This window comes from Tamandua tetradactyla, chromosome 12, assembly GCF_023851605.1.
Source record: "Tamandua tetradactyla isolate mTamTet1 chromosome 12, mTamTet1.pri, whole genome shotgun sequence".
Classification (NCBI taxonomy): Eukaryota; Metazoa; Chordata; class Mammalia; order Pilosa; family Myrmecophagidae; genus Tamandua; species Tamandua tetradactyla.
The window spans coordinates 64,030,777-64,054,260 of NC_135338.1; the positions used below are offsets into that span (position 1 = coordinate 64,030,777).

Genomic DNA, 23,484 nt, shown 5'->3' on the forward strand with positions numbered 1-23,484 from the left:
CCCCAGGAGAACTTCTTTTGTTGCTCAGATGTGGCCTCTCTCCAGCCAACAGAACAAGCAAACTCACCAGCCTCCTGGGGTGTGGACCTTCCTGGCAACGTGGGACAGAAATCCTGGATTGAGCTGGACTCAGCATCAGGGATTGAGAAAACCCTAGAATGAGGTGAAACTCAGCATCAGGTGACTGAGAAAACCTTCTCAATCTAAAGTGGGGAGAGTGAAATGAGACAAAATAGAGTGTCAATGGCTGAGAGATTCCAAACAGAGCTGAGAGGGTGTCCTAGAGGTTATTCTTATGCATTAAATAGATACCACCTTGTTAGTCAAGATGTAGTGGAGAGGCTGGAGGGAACTGCCTGAAAATGTGGAGCTGTGTTCCAGTAGCCATGTTTCTTGAAGTTGAGTGTATAATATACCTTTCACAGTGTGACTGTGTGATTGTGAAAACTTTGTGTCTGATGCTCCTTTTATCTACTTTATCAACAGATGAGTAAAACAGATGGAATAAAGATGAATAATAGGAGGAACAAATGTTAAAATAAATTTAGATTGAAATGCTGGTGATCGGTGAGGGGAAGGGGTAAGGGGTATGGTATGTATGAATTTTTTTCTGTTTTCTTTTTATTTCTTTTTCTGAATAGATGCAAATGTTCCATGAAATGGTCATGATGATGAATATGCAACTATGTGATAATATTGTGAATTACTGATTATATATGTAGAACAGAATGATCAAAAGTTACAAATGTTTTGTTTGCTTGGTGTTTTTTGGTGTTTTTAAAAAAATTTAAAAATTAACGAAAAAAAAGAGGCTTCCCAAAAAGAAAATCCAGGACCAGATGGCTTCACAAAAATGTGATATCTACCAAGCATTCAAGGAAGAATTACTACCAATCCTGCTCAAGCTCTTCAAAAAAACTGAAGAGGAGGGAAAGCTACCTAACTCATTCTATGAAGCCAACATCACCCTCATACCAAAGCCAGACAAAGATATTAGAAAAAAGAAAACTAGATACCCATCTCTCTAATGAATTTAGATGCAAAAGTCCTCAACAAAATTCTCAGAAATTGAATCCAGCAGCACATTAAAAGACTATACACCATGACCAAGTAGGATTCATCCCAGGTATGCAAGGATCGTTCAACATAAGAAAATCAATTAATGTAATAAACCATATCAGCAAATCAAAGCAGAAAAACCACAATATCATCTCGATTGATGCAGAAAAAGCATTTGACAAAATCATCATCCTTTCCTGCTGAAAACACTTCAAAGAATAGGAATAAAAGGGAACTTCCTCAAAATGATAAAGGGAATATATGAAAAACTCACAGCTAACAACATCCTCAATGGGGAAAATCTGAAAACTTTCCCAAGATCAGGAACAAGACAAGGATGTCCACTATCATCACTGTTATTCAACATTGTGTTGGAAGTTCTAGCCAGAGCAATTAGGTAAGAAAAAGAAATACAAGGCATTCAAATTGGAAAGGAAGAAGTAAAACTCTCACTGTTTGCAGATGAAATGATACTATACTTCGAAAACCCCGAAAAATCCACAGCAAAACTATAGAGCTAATAAATGAGTACAGCAAAGTGGCAAGTTACAAGATCAACACTCAAAAATCTGTAGTGTTTCTATACACTAGTAATGAACAATCTAAGGGGGAAATCAAGAAAAAAATTCCATTTATAATTGCAACTAAAAGAATAAAATATTTAGGAATAAATTTAACTAAAGAGACAAAAGACCTATACAAAGAAAACTACAAGAAACTGTTAAATCACAGAAGACCTAAATAAATGGAAGGGCATGCTGTGTTCATGGATTGGAAGACTAAATATAGTTACGATGTCAATTCTATCTAAATTGATTTACTGATTCAATGTAATACCAATTAAAATCCCAAAAACTTACTTTTCAGAAATAGAAAACCCAATAGCCAAATTTATCTGGAAGGGCAGGGTGCCCCAAATAGCTAAAAGTATCCTGAGAAAGAAAAATGAACTCAGAGATCTCATGCTACCTGACTTTGAGGCATATTATGAAGCTACAGTGGTCAAAACAGCATAGTACTGGCATAAATATAGAAGTACTGACCAGTGGAATCAAATAGAGTGTTCAGATATGGACCCTCTCATCTATGGACAATTGATCTTTGATAAGGCAGTCAAACCAACTCACCTGGAACAGAACAGTCTCTTCAATAAATGGTGCCTAGAAAACTGTATATCCACCTGCAAAAGAATGAAAGAGGATCCATATCTCACACCCTACACAAAAATTAACTCAAATTGTATCAAATACCCAAAGAATTAGATCCAAGACCATAAAACTGTTAGAAGAAAATGTAGGGAAATATCTTATAATAGGAAATTGCTAGACCTTACACCCAAAGCATGAGCATTGAAGAAAGAAAGAAATGGAAACGCCTCCAAATTAAACACTTTTGTGCATCATTGAACTTCATCAAGAAAGTAAAAAGCCTACACAATGGGAGACAATATTTGGAAACGACATATCAGATAAAGGTCTAGTATCCAGAATTTATAAAGAGATTGTTCAACTCAACAACAAAAAGACAGCCAATCCAATTACAAAATGGGAAAAAGACTTGAACAGACACTTCTCAGAAGAGGAAGTACAAATGGCCAAAAGGCACATGAAGAGATGCTCAACATCCCTGGCCATTAGAGAAATGCAAATCAAAACCACAATGAGATATCATCTCACACCCACCAGAATGGCCATTATCAACAAAACAGAAAATGACAAGTGCTGGAGAGGATATGGAGAAAGAGGCACACTTATTCACTCTTGGTGGGAATGTCTAATGGTGCAACCGCTGTGGAAGGCAGTTTGGCAGTTCCTCAAAAAGCTGAATATAGAATAGCCATATGACCCAGCAATACCACTGCTAGGTATCTACTCAGAGGACTTAAGGGCAAAGGCACAAACGGACATTTGCACACCAATGTTTATAGCAGCATTATTTACAATTGCAAAGAGATGGAAACAGCCAAAATGTCCATCAACAAACGAGTGGCTAAACAAACTGTGGTATATACATACGATGGAATATTATGCAGCTTTAAGACAGAATAAACTTATGAAGTATGTAACAACATGGATGGACCTTGAGAACATTATGCTGAGTGAGACTAGCCAAAAACTAAAGGACAAATACTGTATGGTCTCACTGATATGAACTGACATTAGTGAATAAACTTGGAATATTTTGTTTGTAACAGAGACCATCAGGAGCTAGAAATAGAGTAAGATATTGGGTAATTGGAGCTGAAGGGATACAGACTGTGCAACAGGACTGGATACAAAAACTCAGAAATGGACAGCACAGTACTACCAAACTGTAATACAATTATGTTAGAACACTGAATAAAACTGAATGTGAGAATGATAGAGGGAGGGGGGCTGGGGGCACAAATGAAATCAGAAAGAAAGATGGACGATAAAGACTGAGATGGTATAATCTAGGAATGCCTAGAGTATAATAATAGTGACTAAATGTACAAATTTAAAAATGTTTTTGCATGAGGAAGAACAAAAGAATGTCATTACTGCAGGGTGTTGAAAATAGATGATAATTAATATTTTAAAGTTTTACCTTATGTGTGAGACTAAAGCAAAAAATGTTTATTTGGTACAATATGTATATTTTGACCATTGCAGTTCCTAATATAACTTATGTGGACAGCTTAATCGAATACCGTAAGTACATAGAACCTTGAGTAGGGCATAAGATTTTGTACGTTTGTCTGGAGTGATACCCTGATAAATCCCAGAGTGATTTGAATGGTGAGTAAAAAAGTATTTGCGAAGTCCCCTTCAGGAAATGGTTTGAAAGGGGGAAAATTCAGCTTCCCCAAGTGGAGAATTCTTGATATTCTCACAAGCAGTGGGGACAACCAAAGCAATAGGCTGAATCCCCAATCTTGAGGTTTGTTCATATGAAACTTAACCCGGCAAAGGATAGGTCAAGTCTACTTAAAATTAGGCCTAAGAGTAACCCCCAAGAGAACCTCTTTTGTTGCTCAGATGTGGCCTCTCTCTCCAGCCAACACAACAAGCAAACTCACCTCCTTCCCCATCTATGTGGGACATGACTCCCAGGTGTGTGGACCTTCCTGGCAATATGGGACAGAAATCCTAGAATGAGCTGGGACTCAGCATCAAGGGATTGAGAAAACCTTCTCGACCAAAAGGGGGAAGAGTGAAATGAGACAAAGTGTCAATGGGTAAGAGATTCCAAACAGAGTCAAGAGGTTATCCTGGAGGTTATTCTTACGCATTAAGTAGATATCACCTTGTTATTCAAGATATAGTGGAGAGGCTGGAGGGAACTGCCTGAAAATGTAGAGCTGTGTTCCAGTAGCCATGTTTCTTGATGATGACTGAATAATGATATAGCTTTCACAGTGTGACTTTGTGATTGTGAAAACCTTGTGTCTGATGCTCCTTTTATCTACCTTATCAACAGACAAGTAGAACATATGGAATAAAAATAAACAATAGGGGGAACAAATGTTAAAATAAATTTAATTTGAAATGCTAGTGATAAATGAAAGTGAGGGGTAAGGGGTATGGTATGTATAATCTTTTTTTTTTTCTCTGTTGTCGTTTTATTTCTTTTTCTGTTGTCTTTTTATTTCTTTCTCTGAATTGATGCAAATGTTCTAAGAAATGATGAATATGCAACTATGTGATGATATTGAGAATTACTGATTATATATGTAGAACAGAATGATATGTTAATGTTTTTGTTTGTTCTTAATTTTTTTAATTAATAAATAAAATTTTTAAAAAAAGATGTCAGAAAGGTGACACCAAATATGCGAGGAATGAAAAAAAAATGATGTAATGGAGAGGCTGGAGGGAACTTCCTGAAAATGTAGAGCTGTGTTCCAGTAGCCATGTTTCTTGATGATGATTGTATAATGATATAGCTTTCACAGTGTGACTGTGTGATTGTGAAAACCTTGTGTCTGATGCTCCTTTTATCTACCTTATCAACAGACAAGTAAAACATACAGCATAAAAATAAATAATAGGGGGAACAAATGTTAAAATAAATTTAGTAGATTGAAATGCTAGTGATCAATGAAAGGGAGGAGTAAGGGGCATGGTATGTATGAATTTTTTTCTGTTGTCTTTTTATTTCTTTTTCTGAATTGACGCAGATATTCTAGGAAATGATTATGATGATGAATATGTATCTATGTGATGATGTGAATTACTGATTATACGTTTAGAACAGAATGATCATATGTTAAGAATGTTTGTGTCTGTTATATATTTTTTTAATTTAAAATTTTATTTAAAAGAAAAGTTGAGGGGGGCTCACAGAAGTGAAAGGAACCTTTGCAGGACTTTGATTCTGCATTTGAGAATTTTGTTCAATACCAAACTTATCTTTCTCCCCAACAAGCTGTTTTTCCTGACCTGCCTTCTGTGCTCCTGCTGAATGCTACTGGAAAGGCCAGAGTTTGCCCATCTCTTCCTCTTGACTGGCCAATGCAATCTGAGAGCATCTTCTCAGCTCCCCCATGAGTTCTCCCATGCAGTCGTCTCCTTCTTCTTCCTCCCACCATGGCCATAGTCAGCGCGCTATTTGCTGCACATGTCATCTGCTGAGTAACATCCTCCTGACTCCAGCTGTGCCCACCTCTCACTACAGTTACTAAACCTAGGGTGTTCAGGGTGTTCCCCTGAAACACCGCACAGATAGGCTTCCCCTAAATTGTAAACCCTTCAGGGGCTCCACCCTATCCCTAGAATTAAATTCCAGTCCTTGATGCAGCCTCCAGGACCCTGCTCCTTCCCTAGTATACCCTGCTCTGTGCCTGGGTCTCCAGTAGGTGTCTGCACCATGATACTTATCTATGTGTCTGTTCTTTAAGCATGCCTACCCCTTCCATGGCTGCAGCTGTCTCTGTCTGCTATGTGCTAAGTGACCACATACTCTCCAGACATGCCCCACGGGAAAAATACACTGTCAAGGAAATGGAGCATTGCTTGTAGCTCCACTTCTAAATAATTCTGAAATATGAACTTTGATTCTACATTTAACCTTGTAACTGATAATTAAAAATAAAGCTGCCTTAGATGCAGGTGTTCAGTGTCCTCACAAAAAGGAAATCCATAGTAAGAAATACCTCCGCCCTCTCACAAAATGCTTCGGCTGTTGGTCCCAGTTGCCATCAGTCTGCTCAGGGCATGAGGCAGCCAAGAAGGTGGCTTCCAGAAGCTGTTCGGAGAAACGTGTTTCTTCTCTTCCACCCAGTGTTCTCTATACAAGGTATCAGACATTGAAAGTCTGTCTCCCTGCTGATGTGCCCTTACCCACGCTGAGAACCTGGACTGCACCCCTCACAATGGAGTGAATTATGGCAGCATCAGTCATGGGGTTGGCACAGCTGTCCTCTCTAAACCATGAGCAGAAATCTCCATTTCAGGGTGACTTTAGCTAAGTATCAAATCTTGAACCTGAATTTTACCTTTAATGTCTTTTTTAAGGCATAGCATCCCCTCTTTTCTCCCCATATACAAATTACATTGCTGCATTAAAATAACATTAAGAGAATTCAATTAAATGACTGGCTGCTGAACTCACTTGTAGAAACTGAATATGAAATTAGAATCCTAGTGTTTGCATCATTTAACAGATATTTTAAAAGTTTGTAACTTTTTATATCCCAGTACATATAAATATGCATTATGTCAGGCCTTAGAAAATTTAGCAAATTAATGCAGTTTGTAATTCAATTCATCTGGTCACAGCATTTAATGAAGTAATAGTCGATATCTGTTTATGCCTCTAGGTAACAGGATTATATTATGCTATAATTTCTTTGGAAAAGTGTTTTATAAATAGCAAATCACCAAGTAACTGCCATTTTTCTAAAATAAACGTTTAAAAAGTAATCCTACCCACTGATGTGAACCAACATTCGAGAATAAACTTGGAATATGTCATTGGTAACAGAGACCAGCAGGAGTTAGAAACAGGGTAAGATAATGGGTAATTGGAGCTGAAGGGATACAGACTGTGCAACAGGACTAGATACAAAAACTCAAAAATGGACAGCACAATAATACCTAATTGTAAAGTAATCATGTTAAAACACTGAATGAAGCTGCATCTGAGCTATAGGTTTTTTTTTTGTCTGTCTGTTTGTTTGTTTGTGTCTTTTTTTTTGCTATTATTATTATTTTTATTTTTTCTCTATATTAACATTCTATATCTTTTTCTGTTGTTTTGCTAGTTCTTTTCCTAAATCGATGCAAATGTACTAAGAAATGATGATCATGCATCTATGTGATGATGTTAAGAATTACTGATTGCATATGTAGAATGGAATGATTTCTAAATGTTGTGTTAATTTCTTTTTTTCTTTAATTAATAAAAAAAAAAAAGTAATCCTAAAGGGAAAGTGCCTACTCTATTGAATAAAGTCATTAAAAACTTTCTCTTATGAATAATAGAGGGAACAAATGTTAAAATAAATTTAGATTGAAATGCTGGTGAGGGGGAGGGGGAGGGGGTATGGTATGTATGAATTTTTTTCTGTTTTCTTTTTATTTCTTTTTCTGAATAGATGCAAATGTTCCAAGAAATGATCGTGATGATGAATATGCATCTATGTGATGATATTGTGAATTACTGATTATATAGAACGGAATGATCAAAAGTTAAAAAAAAAAAACTTTCTCTTTTAATGGGACAAACAGAAAGGCATTAATACTGTGGTATGTTTGTAGGAGCCAGGTTAGCTTACACAGCAGCACACGCACCAGTTCTCCGTGACCTGACCCAGTTCACATTAGGTCCCAGCTCGCACTATGCTTGTTCCAGATGTGTCAGCTGTTGGGGGCCCTCGGCCTGTTGTGGTGGCTGAGCAAGAGCAAAGAGGCCTGTTCAGAAGTGACGGTCACTTCCGCTCATAGCCAAACCAGCCACGTGCCCCTGCCTGAGTCTCATGCCCAGTGAGGGCGGGAAAATCTGCTGTGGGTCCTTAACCATCTTCTCTTTGTCAAGGTCTCATAAATCTCAGGCATTCAGGCCACCTGATAGAGACTCTCTACCATGTCGGAAACTGTTGATAGGCCCTTGATTAAACTTTCCTGTCCTTGACCCATCTCTTCAATTCAGAATAAGCTGATTTGTACACTGAAAGATGTGTGCTAGAGCTCATTATATTTGTTCTAGAAGAATGTTCACCTTGTCATATGTGCTTCACTCTCTATTGAAATGCTGCAGTTTACCACTAACTCTGAAATTCTGGCCTAAATGTGCTTTTGTGACCAAGGGACTATTAGCATGATCAGCTACCACAGGTAGTTCCTCCTAGGGCAGGCTGAAAACTCCACCTTCAAGATTTATTTTCTAAATTAGTATTAAGTTCTCAGCTGTTTCTGGAATGCACTGCTGAAGGGAATTTATTTTGATTGATCCAAACCTTTTAATATACAATATTAGAATTCCAGGGAGTGAGTCTGAACTCAATGGTAAGACATTTCACAAAAAATTAGGGAAGAAAGAAAATACAGCTACTTTAAGTATGAGAAAATCTGTCATTTTAGCACATGCACAAATGAACAATGCCAAGTCTTCGTGTAGTGGTGAATTACCAGCATGATGTTGCTGTCATAACTGAAGGCCCCCCACACTTCAGAGTCCAGGGCCAGTGTGTTTTGGTGGGCATACGCAGCTGCACCACTGAGAGCTGGAGGAGACTGACTTGCACTGTCTCTTTTACCCTACTTAAAGGTCACAGTGACCCACCACAATGAAAATTTTCTGCTTACCAAAAGATGCTATTTAAAAAAATGGAAACACAGGCGACAGACTGGGAGAAAATATTCACAATACATTTATCTGACAGACCTGTATTCAGAGTATCCAAGGCACTCATCTCACTCTCTGCTCAGAAGACAGCTGTAGAGTTCTAAAGATGAGCAAACACTGAATAGGCACTTCACAAAAGCAGATATGCAAATGTCCCATAAGCACATCGGCAGATTCTCTGCCTGTTAATTCTCAGGGAAATGCAAATTAAAATCAAGACAGATACAGGCACACTTACCAGAATGGCCGCTGTGACAAAGGTGCCCTACTGAAGACTGGTGAGGGGTGGGCCACCAGAATGTGCACTCGCTGCTGGCAGGGCCATGAATTCTGCAGCCCCCTTGGGACACTGGCAGTGCCTTTAAGGGCCCAGCAGTTTCACTCCTAAGAATTTGTCCAAAGAACCAAAGCAGTGTCTTCACAAAAAGCCTTCTACAAAACTGCTCATAGTTGCTTTATTCATAATAATAAAAACTGAGAATGCCCCACATGTCCATGAGCAGGTAAATGGGAAAACCAGCTGTGGTTCTTTTGGGCAGTAGAATAATGCCCAGCAATACCAAGAAACCCTGCAGATGAACCTCACAGGTTCACAGCGCTGAGTAAGAGTGCCCACCACATGATTGTTTCTGGGAGATTCTAGGACAGGCTCAAATAGTCTTGGTGAAAAAAAAAGACAGGATAGTGGTTGCCTCAGGGTGGAGGGCATTAGTGGGAAGGGGCTTGAGGCAACTTTCTGAGGGGATGGAAAGATTTTCTATCTTAATAGGGTGTGGGTTACCCGAGTATACCTTTTTGTTAAAACAGATTGCACTGAACATGTGAGGCCTATGCTTAGGCCCACCTTTGTCCCTCTCGGCTTAACCACCTTCCCGCCATATGATGTTAGGCAGATCTCTTCACGTCTGAGCCTCGGGCCTCGTGTAAACTGGGGCGTTAATAACCAAACAGCATTCTTGTTAGGCTTGATAGGGAGATGTAAAAAACTCAGCTGATAGCTGGTCTACAGCAGCTATTCTGTAACTAATGACTGGGTTTTTTTGTTGTTTTTTTTTTGACAAGAGAAACTATTATTAAATGTAATTTCTTTTTAAAAAGGCACCTCCCATTTCTTTTCCTCTTAAAATCAATCAACATGGAGAAATGTAAAAATAACGATGAAAATAAATTGAGAGGCTTAGATAGTTCATCTTGATTCTAATAAGGATTAAGAGTCCCAGTTTATATAAGAGATCCCTTCTCCAAATCCAGAATTCGCTGGCAGCAGCATATGTCCAGTGAAGCTACAAATGTGACCTGTGTTGCAATGTGAGCAACATAGCTCTGCCTTCCAGCATCCTGACTACTCTGCTTGTGGTCTAGAGGGCCCACCATGTGGCACCTGGCAAGTGCCAGGATGTCTAGAGGCCTGTGTAACTGCCCTACATTGAGCTGCCTTTTTTTTAATTGTAAATATTACGTATATACAAAAAAGCAATAAATTTCCAAGTACATTCTAACAAGAAGCTTTTAAAGTTTGGTACGGGTTACAGTTCCATGGTTTTTCATTTTTTCTTCCAGCTGCTCCAAGACACTGAAGACCAATAGAAATAGCAATATAAAATATAAACCTAAAAACTTTAGGTTTTTATTTGTAGCTGCTCTAAAGTACTAGAGGCTAAAAGAAAATATCAGCATAATGATTCAGCACTCATACTCATTTGTTAAGCCTGACCTTCTCTGTATAACTCCACCATCACCTTTGATCTTTCTCCCACTCTTTAGGGGTATTTGGGCTATGCCTATTCTAACTTTTCATGTTAGAAGGGGCTGTCGATAATATGGAATAGGGAGATGGAATTAGTTGATGTTCTGGAAAGGCTGGCCCCTCTGCATTTCAGAATTTATCTAGTCTAGGGACCCATCTGGAGTTTGTAGGTTTTGGAAAGTTACCCTAGTGCATGGAACCTTTGTAGAATCTTATATAATGTCCTAGGTATTCTTAGGATTGGCAGGGACGGTTTTGGTTGGGGTTTGGCAAGTTATGATAATAGCAATGTCCAACTGAAGCATGTGTAAGAGTGAGCTCCAGTGTAGCCTCTCAACTCTATCTGAACTCTCTCAGCCACTGATACCTCATTTATTACACTTCTTTTCTCCTTTTGGTCAGTATGACATTGTTGATCCCACGGTACCAGGGCCAGGGTCAGTTGAGCTGCTTTTGAACCCAGCAAAGTTTGTCCACCAGATGTGAAGAGTTTGGAACGGGATCGGGTGCCTTGGCAATGGAGTCCAACCGAAAATGCAGTTTCCTCTTTTCCTTTGTAGGATGGAATCAAAGTTTACTGATTAAATTAAAGCTTAGTCATTTGACAGAAGCAGTTACAGCATGTGTGCTCTTCCTTATTTGTCTGCAGGAGGTGTAAAGCTAACAAGTGTGGCATGTGGGCGTCAGCATGTGTGGGCCTGTGATTCCAGGGGTGGAGTTTACTTCCGCGTAGGAACCCAACCTCTAAACCCCAGTCTGATGCTTCCTGCCTGGATAACAATTGAGCCACCTGTCCAGGTAAGCGAAAGTTAATTGAGAGGAGCTTTGTCTTTGGTAAGGCAGGGGCTGTTGGTATGCTCTGTGGGGAGCCAGGACTACTGCCTTTTTTGTAGGTATTCCAGCAGGTGGGGAGAGGCCTGGCCAAAGCCAACATGCTCATTCACTGGGATCCGGATTTGGAATTTAATATTTGTGAACTTTAATGCTGAATAGACCTGATCTGAGCCAATGATAAGGTTTGTTCCTCTCGAAAATATTTTGTTTCTGACTTTTTGCGAAATGAACATTATTTTCTTTTATCTATTCTTTCAAAATGGACATTATTTTTTAAAAACCAAACAATACCCAAAAGTATAAAGAAGAAGGTAAAAGCCTCTTAAAATGTTGTCATCTGGCAATAACCTTTTTTTTAATATATTTTTTATTGTAACATATATTTTAAAAAGTAACACATTTCAAAATACATTGTAAAAAGTAGTTATGGAACACATTTCAGAGTTTGGTATGGGTTACAGTTCCTTCATTTCAGGTTTATCCTTCTGGCTGCTCCAAGACACTGGAGACTAAAAGAAATGTCAATATAATGATTCAGCAATTGTACTCATTTGTTAAATCCTATCTTCTCTGCTATAACTCCTCCTTCTCTTTTGGTTCTTTTCCCAATCTTTAGGGGTATTTGGGCTATGCCCATTCTGACACTTTTTTTTGTTGTTGAAAAGAGGGGTCAACAGTTTAATGCATGGGGGGGGAAGGAATTAGTTAATGTTCTTGAAGAGGCTGGCTTCTTTGGGTTTCAGGACTTATCTAGCCTAGGAAATATACAATGGTTGACTTTTTCTTTTCTTTTTTTTTTTTTTTGACATGGGCAGGCTCCAAGAATCTGGCAATAACTTATCAGCACTTTGTGTCTTTCCTAGTTTATTGAAGAAATTCTACTGCTCTTCTTCCCCCACTGCCACTCCTGCCATATTTGAATTTATAGTGTTTCTAACATTGTTTTCTCTCTGGACTGCTCCACCACTCAAACCAGAGCCTGATTTTAGTGTTGCTATGCTAAGTATATTTCTATTAAAATTTACAATTAGGAGGCTGTGTTTTAATGAGAATTATCTGCTTAGATGCCTGCTAATCCCCATATGTAATGTGGTTGGAGAAGATATGAGGTCACCATATGCAGGAATGTTTAGGCCCTAAAGTCCAGAGTTCAAGTCAAGCATGTCTTCCTAACTGTCTACATTTCACTTGAGTCCCTGGGTCCCTGGGGACTGGCGCGACAGAGGTGGGGGACAAGGTACTGGGCTGGTCACGGGGTCTCCAGTCTTGCCCCTCAGAGGTGTGGCGTGTGGTGGGAGACTCTAGAACTGAAATCAGGAGTCTGGTCTAGAGTTCTGCTCAGTTCACCTGCTAGGGAACATGGCCACAGGGAGGTTCCATGTCCTCAGTAGCAGATCTTCCTCCTTCTTGGGGCAGTAGGGAGAGTGTTAGAATGATATCCAGGGGTACACAGCATAAATTGTAAAGCGCTGTGCAGAGTGAACTGAGACATGAATCTTGCTTTCTCCCGCACACACAGTACTCAGTGGGTACAGCCTACCTAGCAGGAAACACTGCTGGTGTGGGGTGAACATGGAAAGCAAGCTTACTTATGGTCACTCATATTATTGTTTTAACAATTCTCTTCAGGCAGGACAACCTCCTGTTCCTCCACCAGGTTGGAGACCCTTTGGTACACCACTGTCCACATGTTTCTTTTCTTTTCACAATAATTGTATATTATTTTTAATAGAGATGAAATTCTCATACCCATAGAATTCACCCATTTAAAGTTACAGTTCAATAATTTTTAATATATTTGCAAAGTTATATAACCATCACTACTATCCAATTCCAGAACTTTTTCATCATCCCAAACTGAAAGCCCAAACCCATTAGCAGTCACTCCCCATCTCCCCTGTCCCCACCCAAGCTTTCCGACTCTATAGAGTTGCATTTTCTAGGCATTTCATTTAAATGCAGTCGTACACTATGTGGCCTTCTCTAGCTTCTTTCAGTTAGCATAATGTTTTAAAAGTTCGACCTTGTTTCACCATGAATAAGTACTTCATTCTTTTTTATAGCCAAGTAATATTTCATTCTGTGGATGCACCACAATTTGATCATCCATTTGTCAGTTGATGGACTTTTGGGTTGTTTTCACCTTTTGGCTACTATGAACTATGCTTCTGACCACATTCATCTACAGCTTTTAGCGTGGATGAAATTTTCATTTCTCTTGGGGATGTCTACCTAGGAGTAGAATTGCTGAGTCTTGTGGTAACTCTGTATTTAACTCCTTGAGGAACTTCCTAGCTGTTTCTCACAGAGTCCCATTTTCTCCACATCCTTGCCAATACTTATTTTCCTTTTTTTTTAAATTATGGCTGTCCTGGTAAAGTAGTATCTCATTCTGGTTTTGATTTGTATTTTCCTAATGGCTAATTACATTGAACATTTTTCCATGTGCTTGTTGGCCATTTGTTTATCTTCTTTGGCGAAATGTCTGTCTTTTGCCCATTTTTTAATTGGGTTATTTGTTTTGTTGTTGTTGGATTGTAGGAGTTCTTGATATGTTCTGGATATTGATACCTTCTCAGATATATGATTTGCAAATATTTTTCCCATTCTGTAGGTTGTTCACTTTCTTGATAGTGTCCATTGATACAAAAGTTTTGATTTTGATCAAGTCCACTTTGTCTATTTTTTATTTTGTTGTTTTTGCTTTTGGTGTAATATCTAAAAAATCTCCTGCCTAATTCAAATTACTCTTATGTTCTTCTAGGAGTTTTATAATTTTCACCCTTACATTTAGGTCTTTGATTTATTTTTAGTTAATTTTTGTATTTGGTGTGAGATAATACTCCAACTCCACTTTTGCCTATGGATATTCAGTTGTGTTAGTACCATTTAAGCATTATTTTCTCATTAGATGGTCTTGGTGCTCTTTTCAAAAATCAACTGATCATAGATATATGGGTGTCACGGTCCAGACCCAAACCTTTCAGCATACAGGACTGAGCAGCGCCAAGGCCAAAGAACATACTAGGCACAAAGTCCAAGGTGAGTTTTTTCAGGACTTACAAACAGAAGAGGGTCTCCGGTGACTGCAGTCCAGAAGAAGAGCACAGCACAGTCAAGCAGGAATCAAGAGTATTAGTTAGGATAGAGGCCTGAAACAAAGACCAAGATCTCATGATTCAAGGGAACACTGAGATTGGAATCATCATATGCCCAGAAGGGTCTTTAGGGTATAATTCTAAGATAATAGTGCTTATGACAGCTTCAGTGCATCATGGAAAAACAGGGCAAATAATCATCAAAGAAATTTCAGGAGGTCTGCTTAATGTGTAACTGGATAAGTGGTTTGTCTATCTTTTTCTTCTCCGGGAGGTTGTTTTTTCCTCTAGCCTTTGCTCTGGTCACACAGGCTGTTATGTGCTTCAAACTTCATTTTTCTCTTAAAGGAGGGAATCCCAACCCCTGGGTTGCCACAATATACCCCTGCATAGTACACTACACTGTCCATAGGACAGGCATTTATAGCACAACAATAGATTAAGCAACAACAAGCTATTAATCTTCCAAATAAAGAAAGTAGACTGACAAAGAGATACTACCAAGGCCAGGAAAGGAAATTAAACCAGTTAGAGGATCAGTAGATAATTTATCAGTATTATGTATGTATTTTTACGTATTATTTAAAACTTGTGGAACATTTTTAGAGAGATCAGGGATATATATAAACATTGCACTTTTATTACGGCACAAGTTCCACCATGTGCCACTGTAAAAATGTTTAAGACCATTCTATTTTGCAATATCACTTTGTGTATCTGAGTGATTTATTTAGCAGTGATATTGTCAGTTTAGATTCATTTATTGCCTGGGCAATGTGGTTAGCTAAGGCTGCCACATGGCTTTCAGTGTACTATAGCGGCCCCACCTGGTACAAAGATAGCTAATGAACAGTATCACCAGGGGGTCTGCTTAACTTTATACCTAGCTTTATTTCCCAATTATTGGGAATGCTAGATGGTGTTTCATATATGGTTGCTGGGGCATAGGGTTGCCTCCATGTACACTGTCCAGTCCACTTATAGGGCATATAGGGCTATCTGGTCTTCCCCCTCTTTAGAGGAGGGGTAAGCAGATTTGTTCCCCAAATAATCCCTGAGCATTTTCTACCACAACTTTTATTATTAACTTAGTCATAAGTAAAGTCCACATAGTTATATACATTGTCCCTGTGGAGATAGGAGGCCCCAGATTGGTGATAAACATTTTAGTAGGTATCTCTTGCACAAACTGTGGTCTTATTACAATATTTGTAGTGACTCTTGTCTCCCTGTGGGCTTAGGATTTCTAACCAGCGTGGCTGCATAGGCCAGCATCAAGGCCAAAGGATTTTATATTCTCCCATTTGTATGGTCTGAGGCACAGGCAACAAGTTATTTCTGTTTCCCTGCTTAGGCTGTAAGGTGGCTGGCCCTTTAACTTGTGTTTTTGTTTGTTTGTTTTAAATTTTTATTAATAACCAATCAACATACAACACATACATTCTTAACGTATGAACGTTCCATACCTGGTGTGCAATCAATAGCTCATAATATCATCACTTATTAATTTGTGTTTTTATACTTGCATTAGCATTTCCACCAAAGCTGGGGCCACTGATCAGGGTGTAGAATTTAGGCAGGTTAAGGCCTGATAGAGTCTTTTAGTCTATTGCTGTAAAGACTTTTTGTCATCCTTTAATTGTTCCTTTAAAAGGCCATTCATTCTTTCTGCACCAGTAGAATTATAGGGCAGGTAAAATGTCTATATTGCTTCATAATCTATGACCAGGCTTGAATCATTCGTTCAGTAAAAGGGGTCCCTCTATCACCTTCTGTCTGTCTGGGCACCCAATAGAGAGCACTCACTTTTTCTGACAGTAGTTAGTGGCCTATTAGTTAGCCTTCCCCATGGGGAAGGCCAGCAGCAGTCCAGTAGCCATATCTACGGCAGTGAAAGTATATACCTCACCCCTCCTGACAGTGGAAGGGGACCTAAGTAGTCCACTTACCACTGGGTCAGAGAAACTTTTCAGTGGTCGATATGCCTTATTTGCTGTAGTAACCACCGCAGTTGCAGCAGAGAGCAGGATGGACACTCTGGGTTATGTCTGTTAATTGCTGCCATGTAACAGAAAGCTGAACAAGATGCCACAATGTCTGGTACCCATGGTACCCACTCTTCCAATGAAGCCATTCTGCAGCTTCTCAAGTTTTGGTAGCACATCTTCAGACTAGTACATGTAAGCGTTTTAGTGTCTGGGCTACAAGGGGAATTAATGGTCTCCAGTATCCTAGGTGTTCAAGGAAAGCCTTCAGCTGCTTTGGCATTTGTGGTGTGGGAAAATACTGTACTTTGTCAATTACAGTAGAAGGAATAACTTTTGTCTTACCCGACCATACAACACTCAAGAATTTAACAGAACAGCCAGGACCCTATAACTTCCATGATTGACCGCCCATCCTCAGTTTTCCAGATGGGTTACCAGTGTTCCCAGTGCTTCTTCTAATTCTGAAAGAGAATTACTGGTTAACATATCATTAATGTAATGAAATGGGGTCATGTTTTGAGTTATTTTCCAGTTAGCTGGATCGTTAGCCACCAGGCCATGGCAGAATGTTGGGTTATCCAGATAGCCCTGGGGAAGCACAGTGAATATTCATTGTCGGCCTTCCCACATGAAGGCAAAAACAGGTTGATTTGATTTATTTAGGGAGATACTAAAAAAAGCATTGGCAAAATCCAACACAAAATGAGATTTACACAGCTGCATGCTCATTTCTTGCAGTAGTTTGGCGATATTTGGAACAGTGTTAATTTCTTTAACTCCTGATAATTTACAGTCATATGCCGGGTTCCATCAGACTTCCACACTGGCCATACACAGCTATTAAAGGGGCTATGGGTTGGGATTATAATTCTCATTTTCTCCACAATTCTTTGATTGTGACAAGTTTCTTGGTGTCCTCATGGAAATTTATATTGTTTAATAGCCACAATTCTCTGGGATCGCAGCACCTTTACAGAAGACTATTTTGCTTGCTTCTTTAACATTGCTTTAACTACTCTGCATTGGAGACAAAATCCCCAATGGTTGTTTGTAATGTGGCATTTGAAGATCAGTTTCTAGAATATATTCTGGTATCGGGGAGAGGAGCACTGCATATATATATATATGTGGGGAGGTAGTCTTCCAAGTTGCCCAAGCAATTGACACTGTTTTGTTAGAACACTTTTCTCCCATAGCCATCTATAATCAGAGTAGGAACACAGAATCAAGCAACATTTCCATAAATTAATGTGCATTCAGCTTCTGAATCCGATAAAGCTAATACTCTCTATTGATTAGTAGGAAAATATGTATAGTTAATTGTCTGTGTGGTCTCTGATCCCCGGTGTCCCCAGCTATTGTTCTTTTTTTATTATTATTATTATTTATTTTTTAATTTATTTATGAAACATAACCACATACAAACACAAACATTCTTACCATATGATCATTCCATTCTTGATATATAATCAATAACTCACAATATCATCACATAATTGTATATTCATCATCATGATCATTTCTTAGAACATTTGCATCAATTCAGAAAAAGAAATAAAAAAAAAAATTCATACATACCATACCCCTTACCACTCCCTTTCATTGATCACTAGCATTTTAATCTATTAAATTTATTTTAACATTTGTTCCTCCTATTATTTATTTATTTTTAATCCTTATGTTTTACTCATCTGTTGATAAGGTAGATAAAAGGAGCATCAGACACAAGGTTTTCACAATCACACAGTCACTTTGTGAAAGCTATATCATTATACAATCATCTTCAAGAAACGTGGCTACAGGGCGGGCCACGGTGGCTCAGCAGGCAAGAATGCTTGCCTGCCATGCCAGAGGACCCAGGTTCGATTCCTGGTGCCTGCCCATGTAAAAACAAAAAAGAAACGTGGCTACTGGAACACAGCTGTACATTTTCAGGCAGTTCCCTCCAGCCTCTCCATTACACCTTAACTAAACAGCTGATTTAGTTAATGCGTAAGACTAACCTCCAGGATAACCTCTCGACTCTGTTTGGAATCTCTCAGCCACTGACACTTTATTTTGTCTCATTTTTCTCTTCCCCCTTTGGTGGAGAAGGTTTTCTCAATCCCTGGATGCTGAATCCCAGCTCATTCTGGGATTTCTGTCCCACGTTGCCAAGGTCCACACTCCTGGGAGTCATGTCCCACATAGAGAGGGGGAGGGCAGTGAGTTTGCTTGTCCTGCATTATGGTAACTTTTGATTAGATGGTTTCCATGGAGATGTGTCTCCATCCATTCAGGGTGGGGTTGCATACTGTAGCCCTTTAAGAGAACCATTTTAGAAAAAGCTTCAGAATCAACAGATCCCACACAGCCAGCGATCTTTGGACATGAAGAAAGAAAATGCCCTGGGGAAAACTATAGAAGAAACCTGGAGAGAAAGCTAGCAAACATTTTCATGTGCCTTTACAGCTGAGAGAGAAACCCTGAACATCATCGGCCTCCTTGAACCAAGGTATCTTTCCTTGGATGACTTAATTTGGATATTTTCACGATCTTAGAAGTAAACTTGCAACTTAATAAATTTCCTTTTTTAAAAGCCATTCTGTTTCTGGTACATATTATATTCTGGCAGCTTACAAACTAAAACAAAGGGTGTTGTTACACTTTGTTTTTTCCAAATGCTTTTTCTCTCTGCACCTATTCAGACGATCGTAAGGGTGGTCCTTTATTCTTATTTTTTTTTTTTTTTGAGTAAGCAGGTAGGAAATGTATTAAGTACACATGCTGAGAAGGAGCATGCAGGCACTCTCTCAAGTAAAGAAAGATGGAGGGTAGGAGGCATAAGGCGCGTGGGACCATTTGTTTTTATAGGTTACTTATTCCCCCTCCCTCTTCCTTGTTTGGGGCTTTTTCTTCTACCCTCCCCTCGCCCTAGAGTGGTGCCTGGTGGTAGTTCGTTTATTGGGTGGTTCCGTTGGTTCCATCCTTATCCATTCCTTTATTCTTTATATAATCTGGATACTAGACCCAGAGTGGTATATTACATCAATTGATATTTGGGTGTTAAACCAACATTGCATTCCTGGGATTTAGTCTCACTTGATCATGGTTTGTAGTCCATTGTATGTATTGTTATATTTGGTTTGCTAATATTTTGTTGAGGATTTTTATGAACATTTTTCATGAGGGATATTGGTCTATAATTTTCTTGTGATGTCTTTGTCTGGTTTTAGTATCAGGGAAATACTGGCTTCATAAAATGAGTTGGAAATTATTCTCTCCCCTTCTGTTTTTGAAAGAGTTTGTAAAGGATTGGTGTTATAAACATTTGATAGAATTCCCCACTGTAGCCATCTGAGACTGGGCTTTTCTTTGTGAGAAGATTTTTTTTATGACTAATTCAATCTCTTTACTTACTGTAAATCTGTTCAGATTTTCTGTTTCTTCTTTATTCAATTTAAGTAGTTTATGTCTTTCTAGAAATTTATCTATTTCATCTTGGTCATCCAACTTGTTGGCATTCAGTTAATCATAGTATTCCCTTAAAATTCATTGTATTGGCCCCCACCTGAGTGAATCATCTACAATCTAGCATCAACGAAGGAGGGAAAAGAGGAGGATAGTAAAATAGTTAATAAAAATTACAAAAGGAAAAACAAAAAACAAATCCATTTCTGTAAGGTCAGTTTCAGTATCCCCTCTTTCATTTCTGAGATTTCATTATTATTGAGTATTCTCTCTTTTTTTTTGCATTCACTTTAGCTAAAGGTTTGTCAATTTTATTGCTCTTTCTAAAATCAACTTTTGGTTTTGTTGATTTTTCTATTCTCTATTCTATTTGTTTCTACTTTTATCTAGATTAATTCTTACACACATTAATTTCCCCAGTGCTTTGCCTGATGGTGTTGTTTCTGATACCATCATATTTGAATGTGTGTCACATGCCTGCATGAGCCCTGCAGGAAAGGGCTGCTGAAGGCCGAGTGGGGCTTGCATGTTGTGTGGTGGCAGAGAGTGCTGGTCAGTGCCTTACCTCACCCATGTTCTGTCATGCCAAATCCAGGGCTAGGCAGTGAACATCTGGGCAGCAGAGGACCCATGCAGGGATCTGACTGAGTTGTGGCTCATCCATTGGGTGACATAGAGGACTATATGAAGCCCCACAGTCCTGCTCCTTTTTCCTTCTACATTCTAGAATAACTTCTAGAAAGGAAAACTAAAATGGGGAGAAGAAGCTTTACTAGGATTGCTTCATTGGCCATGGTAACTAACAGTCTTGCCCAGGAAAATGGCCAAAATAGAACAAATTCACATGAGGGTCTCAACACTATGCTCTGAATAAAGTAGTGGTTGCTAATTGGGCTGTTAAACATTAACCATTTCAACTAGTTCCTGCTGAATCAGACCACACACTCTTACTCATTTGGCTTTTAGTGTACTCTGCTATAAAATTTGTAGATACAAAAGGCTTTTTATTTTTGCATTCACATAGTAAGTTTATTTATAAACATATCCAGTATGCTCTATGAGTTCCACACGGTTTGATCTATTTTTCAGGACTGCATTTCCTAAAATTTTCCTTTCATACCTGTTTCATAGATGAACTAAAATATCCTTATTTCCTAAGCTATTAATGTCTTATTATAAAGGGAAGGGGCAGCAAATCTGGATCCAAAATACAAAGTCATCATAATTGGTGACTGCCACTTGTTTTCCACTGAAAATGACCCCCCTTCTTCCCTGGATCTCGCTTTCATGGCTTCTACAGACCACAAAGGTTGTGATCCCTGGACACTACCCCAATATGGTACCGTTGGAGGTATGCCAAAGGCACAGAGACAGAAGGAGGAAGAAAGGATGGCACCAATTCCTTATCATTTCATCACCTTGTCTCTGGTGTGCAAGGACTGAAAAGGAAGATGGGAAACCACGAAATGCTTTATAAACTGGTTCCGTGGCCGGGGGGGAAAGGGAAGCAGGTTTTACATTAGCATTTTTCTAGGTGTTGCCCTGTCCTTAATCCTATTCCTATCCCAGGAGGTTGAAAATTCAGGACCGGTTCTCCCCACTTCACAGAGGAGACAGTTAAACAGTTCATCCGTCCTTACCGCAAACTGCATGAGAGAGCTTGGATAGTCTCCTCTCCCAGTGCTCCTGTCAGGCTCCCACAGTGAGGGGCATTGGAGGTCAGAGATGGTGATGGGGGCCACTGCAGAGTTCTCCCCTTGGGCCGGGCTCCTGTCTAGTCTTTACAACAGTTAGCAACTGGCTGTTTCTGTCTACACTGACAGATGGGACAGCTGCAGTTCAGAGAGGTCCCAGAAGTTGCCTGAGGCCTCCTAGCTAGCAGGTTGCAGGGGCTGGGATGCTAACCTGGTGTGTGCACCTAGGCCTGGCCCCTCCTGCTGCTCTAAGGACCCAGCGGGGGCAGCACATTGACTGCAGGAGGCTCAGCAGAATACCCATCATGGCCCTGTTACAGCTCAGTGGCTCATACTATGCTTTAGGACAAAGCCTACCTGAATCTCAAAATTGCAGAGGGTCCCTGAGAATATGTGGCCCGAGTGGGAGGGGAGAAAAGGTGTTAGTGAAGGGATTTAGGAAGTTGTATTAGAAGGTAAATGAGTTTTACTGTTTTAATCATAATTGGCATCTTTCTGCTTCATTTATTTATTCTTCAACTTGACGTTCTAAATTGCAAGTAGGATGTACTTGCAATTGAGACAGAAATGGAACCAGGTGATAATTTTATACTCATGAGCACATGGGTTGAAGCAACAGAAATATTTTCAAATTAGCAGTGGCCTCTATATTTTCATTTCCTATTGTCTTCTCTAGTAAAACCTCCCTCCTGAGGTAGTATTTGGGTGAAGTTTTAACAAAGTACTCAAAACAAATGACTTGGTTTTCACACTTGCCAGCCTTTGGAAGAATTTGGAGAAAATATTTGTAGATGTCATTAGCATCTCTCGAGCTTGGAGTTTGCTGCCTAGGTCGGGGAATTTTCTGCCCCCATTAGTGGGCAGTTAATAACTTATGTGTCTGGGCATCACAGCCTTGCCAGCCTGACGGGAGAATGAAAGAAGAAAATATGCATGCAGCCTCGCCACCACTTCCCTCAGGCCTGTCCCTCTCTGCTTCCCTGCTCGCTTCTTCCTCACCTCCCACTGCTCTATCCCCAGAGCTGACCATGTCTTTTCTAACCCCGGCACAGTCCTACCACACCTGGAAGGAAGCTCTTGCTTCTGGCAGTTTTTTCCCCTTTGCACCAGCTATGCTGGTTCTCTGGGAGTTGTTCACTGTGCCTGGAATATAGGCTTGACTTGAAGAAGAGAGAAAAATGGAAAGCTCAAATACAATCTACAAATAGCCACACTAACATATTTTAAATCATTTTTTAAAAATTAAGGTGCTTTAAGTATTTTAAGATATATGTATAGGAAAAACTAAGTATGAAAACATGATAATAGGTAACGTCGAAGAGAATGCCCCGTGTGGCTCCTGCATGCTGACAGCAGGGATGCAACTGATTGTGGCCCTAGGTTCCTTGGAAGAGGTCACACCTGCAAGAGGAAGCCTTAGAACTTGTCTGAAGATGGCCTTCACAGGCTTATCGAATGAAGCAGTGTTTCAAAATGGAGACCAGTTAAAGAAGTTCTTCTCTCCTTTTTCCGTAAGATAGGGCTTAGCCTCACTCTGTGCCAGCCACCCTCCGTCCACCCCTAGGGAGAGCAGATCACATCCGATATCCGCACACTGGTTTCTTCAGTGCCAGTGCTGTACTCAGGGCAGACCTGGGGGTTGTCCGCTACCCACAGCGGCATGCCATGGGTATGTACCAGCGTGTGCCTCTGCTGAGGGGTGTGGGTGCTCTAACCCCTCGAATTCCCACTCCTGAAGTGAAAATGCTGGGCTGTGGGAATAATTTAACCAGCTCTCTCTTATCTCATCTGGGACTCCAGGGGTT

At 39.6% G+C, this 23,484-nt stretch overlaps 1 protein-coding gene across 5 annotated transcripts in view; it reads left to right on the plus strand.

The window, feature by feature from the left end:
* Window positions 1-23,484, plus strand: part of TECPR2 (tectonin beta-propeller repeat containing 2) — a 130,646-nt gene that overhangs the window by 82,832 nt on the left and 24,330 nt on the right. For 4 of the 5 annotated variants that reach the window (XR_013160523.1, XM_077123584.1, XM_077123587.1 and 1 more), the window contains one exon: window positions 11,265-11,413. Coding sequence is in view for 4 of the 5 variants with exons in the window: in XM_077123584.1 (XP_076979699.1) it covers window positions 11,265-11,413 (149 nt within the window). In the remaining variant the exon portion in view is untranslated. Of the gene's footprint in view, window positions 1-11,264; window positions 11,414-11,508; window positions 11,632-23,484 lie in introns of all 5 variants that reach the window. The other variant, XM_077123586.1, reaches the window with a different exon arrangement.